Consider the following 10148-nt stretch of genomic DNA (forward strand, 5'->3'; position numbering starts at 1 on the left):
AAAAAAAAAAAAAGGGAATTCACATTTTTAATAATATCTGTACATATTATAGTGTATACTCTTAGAGTTTTAGTTTGCTTTTAATATATCAAAAATATCTTTTAGTTATATATATCGTTTGATCGAGTTTATCGAGCATGTTCTGTAATAAAATGATGCATAAATGCATTAAACATATGAAAGCATATATTTTAAAGAGTTCCTATTTTATAATAAGTAGTCTAATTCGCATGTAATGAATTAAGCTCTTACGATCATAAATAAATTATAAATAACATTAAATGCTACATATATAGTGAAGTTTTATAATTTTATTCATTAATTATTAATCGTTTATTCCAACTAGACATTAAAACGTTATGAATTATTCGTAATAACATTAATAATAATAATAATAATAATAATTAAATGAAACGAAAATGTTGGGATAAGCGAACTTTTATGCTAGAATTGATATCATTTATAACTTTTCATATATTCATGATAACGAATTTGTAGATTTTTCTGCACATTGGTTATTAATTATTACTTATCTATTAGGTGAGAAGCCGTTAGTGGAGTGCAGCTTCATTACAGAATTTGAAGATCATATTTTTGTTACTGTCGATGCAGAGGCATTCTTCTTTCTGCATGATCTTATTACATCATATGTAAAGGAAAAAGAACGAGTGGTAAAGATTCTTGTTACGTTACATATGCATCTCATATATACATATATATATATACACACACATATATTTAAATTAAATATATGAATAATTATATATAATGCATTTAATATTTCTTCGTTTTCTTTTTTTTTTTTTTTTTTTTTTTTAGCATACGATGCAAACCATGAGTGCACGTGCACATAGTCCAGATCCGCAAGAAAAAGAAAGTGCGAGTACAAGTGCAACTAGTGTTCCTACATCCACGACTATTACGACAGAAGATGAGAGAAAACGCAAACAATTTGATCCAGCCGAGATGTTCATCAAGGATTGGCGATCTTACAGATGTAAAACATGGCATTTAGAACCTACTGTTAGGTAAGAATTATTTAATATGTATATATTTGTATTGTATCAATTTAAATTATATTATGTGTACGCATATATATATATATATATATATATATATATTTATATATATATATATGTGTGTGTGTGTGTCTATGTGTTCATTATTATCGAATGATACTAAACAGTTTTATATTTACCAAGGTTACTTTCATGGGCTGGGAAAAGTATAGAACCATATGGTATAGATTACATTCTTCAAAAATTAGGATTTTCTCATGCACGTACTACGATACCTAAATGGATTCAAAGAGGATTTATGGATCCATTGGATAAATTGCTTACTGTTCTTATGTTAAGAATGGTATTAGCTGTACGTGAGGAACCATTAGATGAACAAAAGGAACATAAAAGAGAAAAATAATTTGTAACTCTTTTTTTTTTGCGCTCTATGTGACTTTTAACGAATATATATATATATATATATATATATATATATATATATATATAAAATCCGCGTGATCTCTATTTATTTATAGCAGTACATGAGATAAAGTAATGATTCGTTGCTATAACTGTAATGACAGTGGGTAGCAGGAACTTTGTAATGAACTGAGATACTAAAAGTTTAGAATATTAAAAGTCTCTCTCTTTCTTTCTTTCTTTCTTTCTTTCTTTCTTTCTTTCTTTCTTTTTATCTATCTATAAAGCAATGACAGATCGTTATGCAACAAAGTCTTTGCTTTCCTTTACTTTGTGGAAAGAAATGCAACATTAATATTCTAATTAATGAAGAAAACGAACCATAGTGGTTGTAATATGTAATCGTTCTTGATATAAGAACTTTGATCTTGTACATGTAAAGCTGATATATTTCAGATGTATATGATATGATATGATATGGTGTGTTTCAATAGGGGTTTGTAAGAATATCTGAAAACATAATAAGATGTAATCAAACACAATTGTACATTAAAGAATTTATAGTAGCTATTAAATTCAATTTCGATTAAGAAATATGAAATTATATCAGTGAGTATACATAATTCAGCACCAGTAATATATATATATATATATATATATATATATATATATATCACATATTAAAGAAAACGCTGCAGCATAATGATTATCAATTTGTTCAAGATTTTGTTCAGAAATAATTAATAATACAAAGACACAGCAGACAGATATGCATACGCACACACTCATCTATATATAATATTGATCATTCAAAAATGCTTTTAATATAAAAATAGAGACAATTTATATTTCGAATAGGAAATGTTTGTCTAAAACTGCATTGAAAACATATTTGTAAAGGATTATTAAATGTTGCAGCAATAATTCATTAAATACTGGTGCATTTTCCTATATGTGATACTTTACTGTTAATGTTTTATAGTTAGGAAAATATTTATTTATGACGGAATTTCTTTTTTCTTTTTTTCTTTACTCTTTCTTTTAATTACGCCATTTATGAATATAAATTATAATGGACGCATTACTATTTCTGAGTTGCAGACTATTGTAGGTGTACAAATTCATATTATTATTATTATTATTATTATTATTATTATTATTATTATTATTATTACTACTACTACTACTATTACTACTACTATTACTACTGCTACTACTACTGCTACTACTCCTACTCCTACTCCTACTCCTATTATTATTATTATTATTATTATTATTATTATTATTATTATTATTATTATTATTATTATTATTATTATTATTATGCTTGATGTATTTGTAATATGTGATATAGGATAATCTTGCACACAGAAATAATTAATTAGATATACCAACGAAAAGTGACATTTAAGCTAGATTTTTCATAAACTGGCCCAAGTTATAACAGTATTTGTATACCTGTGTCATAGTTATTAAATGGAAAATATTAAATCGAAATATTAAGCGAATAAAAAAATACTAGTTGAATTAAAGTTGTCTGCAATTATCTCTGTCCAAAAGAATTAAGTGTAAAATGCTAAAATTTTAGAATCGCGATATAATAAGATTTAATTGTCTATTTGAAAAATTCATGATCTTTTTTAGGAAAGCGTGTAATTTATAATATCAAGTTGTGTTTATTTTTTCTCAAATTACTGTGTATGGTGTAAATATTATATCGGATTTATAATAAGATATGGAGAACATACTTTTTTATTATTCTATGTATATGTATACAGATTTCTTATAATATTGACTTTGCTATATTAGTATTTTCTTTTAAAAAATGAAATTATCTCATGTAATGTGCAAGTAATAACTTATGTAATTGTAATTATCTCGCATAAGTTACATAGATAATATTTGTATAAGTATTTTGTATTTATTTATACTTTTATTGTAAATGATGATGCATCTCGTCCATATGTAAGAACTTGTGAATTAGTTGCAGCTTATATAGAGTAAACCATTTTTCTTGGCTATTTTATAGAGATCTTTCATTATTTATTTAACTGCACATTCACTTTTTATATATTTAATTAAAAAGGACTATGTGGTGTAATGTAGTCTAATTTAATAAATATTAATTATATATATATATATATATATATATATATATATATATAAAATTCCTATTATGATTAAAAATATATATTTCAACCTCTTTCTATTATTATAAAATTTATGTTTTTACAGAATAGTTCATCAATGTGCGAATCTATGGAGTAATTCGTCAATGTGCGAGTTTTAATCATTGACAAATTACTCTATAGATGTAATGTCGAGTGTGACTCGACAAAGTGCATGTCGAGTAACGGTCGACAAACGCATGTCGAGTGTGACTCGACAAAGTGTATGTCGAGTGTGACTCGACAAAGTGCATGTCGAGTAACGGTCGACAATCATTGACGAACTATTAGATAGATACATAAATCATTGACTACATCGTAGATATACCTTGAATCATAGATGAATTACATCGTAGATACAGATAATTAAATATTTGAATTATAGTAGTTACTTGTTGATTAAATTAAATATTATCTAACGCTGATTAGATATTTCCTATTAAATGTTAGATATCATTGTGAATTATTTTACTGATATAAAAATCATACCAAATGAATGTCTATCGAAATGAACAGCGAAATTGAAAGTGCTCAGTAAATAAAATATCTTATCTTATTTCATTTTAGAGTGCCTTTATTTATATAGAGTTATGCAAATGTAAAGTGTTAATGTGTTATATAATGTTCTTCATTTTCACAAAAAATACATGAATATCTATGCATTTTCTCTATATTATTTCTTTCGTGTGTGTGTCTATATATATATATATATATATATATATATATATATATATACATACATATATAAAATTACTTTCATATATATAATTATTGAGATTAAATAGATAGAATAAAAATATTTACCTGGATTACTATCATTACATTTGTATATGTTTGTGTATGTGTATGTTCGTGTATATATTATATATAATTATTGTGTGCATAATTATCTAATAATTTCTTAAATATTGAGTTATCATTAACTTACATAATATTATATACTGATATATATTTACAAATACTTATTTATGTATACCGCTTAACAAAAAAGAATGGAATAATTTCCTTAATAACAAATCAAAGTGCATATTTATTTGCACTTTTCTAAATTACATAATTCTGTTATTAATTTAAGTGTAAAATCGAACTATTTCATGATTGTATTTATTTACTAATAAGATAGTAAAAGAACATGTTTTTTTTTTGTAACATATAGATATATATTAATAAAATGCATAGTCATTGAGAAAACAAGGACACGTCGATCTGTTAATTACGAAAAACACACACACACACACACACACACACATATATATATATGTGTGTGTGTGTGTATCCCTAATGTAAATTAAGCTGTTCTAATAATATTGTTTTTACATATTTTTTCGTACATAACATTATACTTGCATGTTGTATTATTTAAATATAAAGAAACTTAACATAATTACAATGCAGAAAATGATAACGAAACAAATTTGAATGATGTATGATAATTCATGTTTAAGAATTTAGAACATAAAGTTACATAAATATTTGAATTAAAGAATAATATCTATGTATCGATATCTATCAAATTATCGATATATATATATATATATATATATATATATATATGTCGAGTAACTTACAACAATGATTCATGAATAATTTCGATTAAATTTGTTTATGTATTTTGTTTATACTTGTTGCATATGTTTCTACTCTTTTTTTTTTTTTTTTAAATCACTTGTGTGTTGTGTTATTCTTATTATGTATGATTTGTACCCTGTTAATTATTTACTAATGTGTCAAACATAATTTAAACTTATATAACGAAAGAGTGCTTACTATTCAATGGTAATCAGATAATGATATTTTCTTTTTGTTTCTTTTTTTTCTTTTTAATATTAAGGCAAGTAAGATATACAATAAAAAAATGCTTATACTATATTTTATCCTAAAAGCACACAGTCACTGATAATTGTACAATAATATGTTCTCTTTTATACAATTTATGTATATGATAATACATTGATCGATAATATTTCTTACTACTTTAAAATTATATTCATTTTTTTCTTGTTTACTACGATACATCACAAGTTTGTGCACATGAGTCTCTGTTGCATTGGTATTCTCATATAAACTATAACTTCTATCATACAGAGTGAAACACCTAACAGATACACTCTAATTAATTCCTAAATTATGTATTATATAAAAAAATTATGTAACTTTCGCATATTGGATACATAATAATTTAGAAGTTATTCAAAGTGTGCATGTAATTGCCTCACTCTGTATTATGCATATGTATTTGCCCCCAACAAAAAAAAAAAAAAAAAAAAAGAAAAAGAAAAAGAAAAAAAATTATATGGACGGCAGTAAGTGATACAATGCACATAACTTGCTAATTTTTAATTTTGTCGTAAGAAATAAGAAATAAAGATGTTCGCGAGACAAATTTTTTACAAATAATTCTATAAAATTGATCGAAAAGGAAATGTTTTCAAATCATGTCTTTTATATTATCTTCTTTGATCTCTTCTTCGTGTTAATTAATAATATTATTTTTTTTTTTTTTTTTTTTATAATTAACTACACAATAATAGACATCTCCATTGCATTTTTAATACATGAGGATTTTAAATAAAAAATTGTGATAATTTAATTTTGTACAACAGAAGAGGTAACACATATTAATACATAAATTTAATTAAAGCCCAATGTTTCTAACACAAAATTAGGATCATGTATGAATGCATTATTAATTGTAAGTATCTTAAAATAATTTGTTCTAAAAACAAATTTTTTATTATATATATTGTTTCTAGGAACTTGAAATCCTATAATATCAAAAGTATTTGATAATGACAGTATTGTAGAAATATGTAATTAATAATAAATAATGATATATATGATAAAATTTCTCCTTCGTTAGTTATGCATAATTGCAAAGGAGTATTGGCCAAATCATTTGACTCGATATGATTTTACAATTGCGCTTAATATATTAAAAAAGATAACTATATGTAATATCAAATTAATTTTACATAGATATGTCATTAATGCAAGATTTGTTTGTCTGTAATTATTTGTAAATTAAAACATTTTTTTTTTTTTTTTTTTTCGGTATACATTCATCACTTATCATCCAACTTCTATTAGATTAAAATGAAAAGTTTTGAACAATTATGTTTCATCGATAATGATATCTGACGCATTTGCCATAGATCGTTATGAAAATATATAAAATATATAACTACTTACAAAATACTATGTGCAGCTGGTTCAAAATTTAATGCCCATGTATTAAATATCTGTTTAAACTTTTATGAGAGAAAGAGAGAGAGAGAGAGAGAGAGAGAGAGGACATAAAAAGAAGTATAGAGTATGCTAAGGCACGGGAGAGATTTACAATCAGGTTTATTGTAAATATTATCACTTACTGTTGAGATTGATTAAATTGTACACTGAAATTCTGTGTCACTCTTTCTATATCATAGTAAAACATAATTCATGTGTGAAAAATTATTCATTGCAGTCTCGATAAAAGTGCAATGTGAATTCTAAATAATCAACGCCATGTTGATTCTTGCAGATGTTCTGTGAACAAAAGAGAAGAAAGAAAAAAAAAAAAAAAGAAAAGAAAAGACAAAGTTTATTATTAAAAAAACGTTAAATTTAACACTTTAAAAAATATTTCAAAATGTACTTACTTCTTGGGGCTGTACAGTGGGTACACGAAATTTTAACGTTTTCCTGAGATAATGCGCTACATCCAAAGGAAAAGATTGATCGCCTGGTTGATTGTTATTTTCAATATATTGTGTTTGTTGTTGTTGCAAAGTATAAGTCCAACCGCATACCATCGTTTCGTCAATAGAAGTTGATGATACCGGACATTGTTGCACCGTTTGCCAAAACCAAGGCATACCGCTACAAACCATAGATCAAAGATTAGATCGACGAACTTTAGGTATATAAAAGGATTCAATTTATATATTGGTATACATACAGGAAATGTAATGTAAGATGCATATCAGGCATATGTTTAGATAGCGGTATAATACAACTAATATTGTTGGGAGTATTTGGTGAGGCAGCAGAGCAATATCGTTGATCTAAGGAGACATTAAAGCTTTTGGCAACTATAAACAGTTGGGGTTTAGGTTCTGGTGGTAATGAACCAGCAGCGTTACTAGCTACTTCTCCCCAATCTGCACCAACAGTTTCTCGTTTTGTCCTTTTATGTAGATATTTGTAATTGCTCTAAAAGAAGAAAAAAGAAAAAAGAAAAATATATAAAAATAGAAATCGATAATCGTATATATTTATTATTATTAAATTTTATTTCCATGTACATTATTAATTTTTTAATACTAATTATATTTAGATACGCCAGTGAGACTCGTGGGAAGAAAAACGTATTATAGAGAGAAAAAAAGAAAGACATTGTTCTGTATATGATGAGCTACCTCTTTTACGAGAGTTTGTGTGCTAGGATCAGATGGATTAATGCCATTTTGAAAACCTTTGCTTACTTTACGCTTCTCTTCATGGATATTTAAAGGTTGCTCCAGATGATCTGCTGAAAATAATCAAATGATAAATATATTATATACGAATAGAAACTGCATTTGTTTAGAGAATATCATTTGTTTGGAGAATATAGAACACACGTTACATATCATATGATCAAACTTACAAATAGATTTTTTCTCTGGTGGATGATCTGGTTGTGGATCTTCCAATTGATGAATTTCGGCAGAGCAACAATAAACCTATGTATATATAAAATTTTACAGCAATGTATATCAATGTAATTTTACACATACACGTGCAATTACATATTATTTATAACGAGAATTCTACCTGACATGGACTTTCGAGTTCACTGAAATGTGCGGGACAATCGATTGGTCTTCCTAAAGGAATCGGATCTTTGTTTGATGGCGTTGCATCGACGTCTGTTCCTTGATCATTTTCGTCTACGTTACTAGGAATGGCACCTGCACCGCTTTTACTCAACCAGTTCCCAGGAAACTCGCTATAATTATTATCTCTCTTATTAAAAATCAATTCTATATATATATATATCTCAATGATATAAAATACATCTCGACGAACATACAATTTAACGTACTTATTTTTATCGAGCTTTGGTTGTGGTCCCGAATGATTTATCGGATACCATGAAGTTATTTCTTGCGAATATAATTGTTGTTTCGTGTTAGGCGATTGTGTTGTTAATGAATTACTTTTTAAGGATAATCCACCATCCAAACCTCTCGTATACGGACCGTGTTTTGTATATAAAGAAGATATTGTACTATGTAGTAAAGAGTTCAATCTAGGATCGTAAGTTGGTGTTGTTGATAACATTGCTGGATGAACAGGTTTCACAGCCAGCATATCTTTACTTGCCATTGTTGACCATTCGAGGCTACTACGTTTCTGATACTCGAGAAAATATAATGTCGCCATTGCCACGAGACTGCAACACGTAATAATCATAAATTTGTATTTTATTAAATCACTTGAAATATATAACATATACGTACGCATACGTATGAGAAAAGTAATAACAATAATTACCAAAATGCCATTATCAATATAAGTATAACGATAATAATTTGTATAAATTTATTACTGCATAAAAGTTCGTCCTCTCTTTCAATCCTTTTTGTTTTTCCAAGAATAGACGATTTGTTATTGGTAGGCGATGAGTATTTATTACTCGATATACTAGATACTGTACTGACGGAACTTTTAAGACTGTCGCCTCTTTTTAATTTAGCAAGGCGTTTGTTTATTCTTTCTAGTTGATCTATTCTAGTTTCCAAACTGTCTGTTACCTGTTTAACACAAAATATATTCACATAAAATTATGTTCTTGAAAAAACAGGCAAATAAAATAAAATATAATATTACATAACACAATATAATATAATATAAGAAAGGAAAGAAATGTAAGAAAACGAAACGCAAGGACATACTTTACAAAGTTCTTTCACGGCTCCTACATTTTCCATGAATATTCGTTCTTTATTAACGACCAAAAAGTTTTCAATTCTTTGACCATTTGGAAGAACAATATCGCCGGCCGGAAGTACAGCTTCCGGTAAAATTTGTTGTACCTCTTGAGCTATAACACCTGTATCTTCTTGCGGTTTTATTCCCAAACCTGAATGCAAGGCAAATTCTGGAGCATATCGATATCTTACGACACGAAGCTGTTGTACATTTCTCAATTGTTCGCGTGTATCCACTTCTTGAACATTTTGTTTAGCTCTTGCGTCACTTGGTTGAACTATATGACCAGTAACCTATACAAATATATATATATATATATGTATATAGAAAAAAATGTATAATTATTTTATTATTATTGACCATATGCATATTACCTTCATATTGCCATGAATTACAAGAGCTTCGTCCGGTCTATCCGTATTAATACCAACTCGACCAGCATGATAAACGCTATCAGGTGCTGCACCTCTTTGCCATCCTCCTTCAGCTCCAACTCCACTACCCTCAGATTCAAATTGTCCTGGATTACTTGCCTGTACAAAATGTTGCTGGTTCTATAGAACGTTCTGTCCTTTAATACGTTATATTTTTACGAAAGAAAAAT

The 10148-nt window shown here is 26.9% G+C and overlaps 2 protein-coding genes across 11 annotated transcripts in view; one reads left to right on the plus strand and one right to left on the minus strand.

The window, feature by feature from the left end:
- Positions 1-1484, plus strand: part of LOC122634749 (transmembrane protein KIAA1109 homolog) — a 26020-nt gene extending 24536 nt beyond the window's left edge. Inside the window, 3 exon segments of the mRNA XM_043824008.1 lie at positions 541-671; positions 820-1028; positions 1203-1484. Coding sequence (XP_043679943.1) covers positions 541-671; positions 820-1028; positions 1203-1422 — 560 coding nt within the window. The 3' untranslated portion in view covers positions 1423-1484.
- Positions 1485-5230: 3746 nt separating this feature from the next.
- Positions 5231-10148, minus strand: part of LOC122634751 (myelin regulatory factor-like protein) — a 34633-nt gene continuing 29715 nt past the window's right edge. For 4 of the 10 annotated variants that reach the window (XM_043824014.1, XM_043824013.1, XM_043824012.1 and 1 more), the window contains exons 9-18: positions 9919-10098; positions 9508-9837; positions 9107-9366; positions 8655-9005; positions 8384-8558; positions 8217-8292; positions 7987-8099; positions 7527-7780; positions 7228-7447; positions 5231-7114 (exon numbers count right to left, since the gene is read on the minus strand). In XM_043824014.1, coding sequence (XP_043679949.1) covers positions 7040-7114; positions 7228-7447; positions 7527-7780; positions 7987-8099; positions 8217-8292; positions 8384-8558; positions 8655-9005; positions 9107-9366; positions 9508-9837; positions 9919-10098 — 2034 coding nt within the window. In that variant the 3' untranslated portion in view covers positions 5231-7039. The remainder of the gene's footprint in view (positions 7115-7227; positions 7448-7526; positions 7781-7986; positions 8100-8216; positions 8293-8383; positions 8559-8654; positions 9006-9106; positions 9367-9507; positions 9838-9918; positions 10099-10148) is intronic. The other 6 variants (XM_043824016.1, XM_043824018.1, XM_043824015.1 and 3 more) reach the window with 4 other exon arrangements.

This window comes from Vespula pensylvanica, chromosome 15 (assembly GCF_014466175.1).
Source record: "Vespula pensylvanica isolate Volc-1 chromosome 15, ASM1446617v1, whole genome shotgun sequence".
In the NCBI taxonomy this organism is placed as follows: domain Eukaryota; kingdom Metazoa; phylum Arthropoda; class Insecta; order Hymenoptera; family Vespidae; genus Vespula; species Vespula pensylvanica.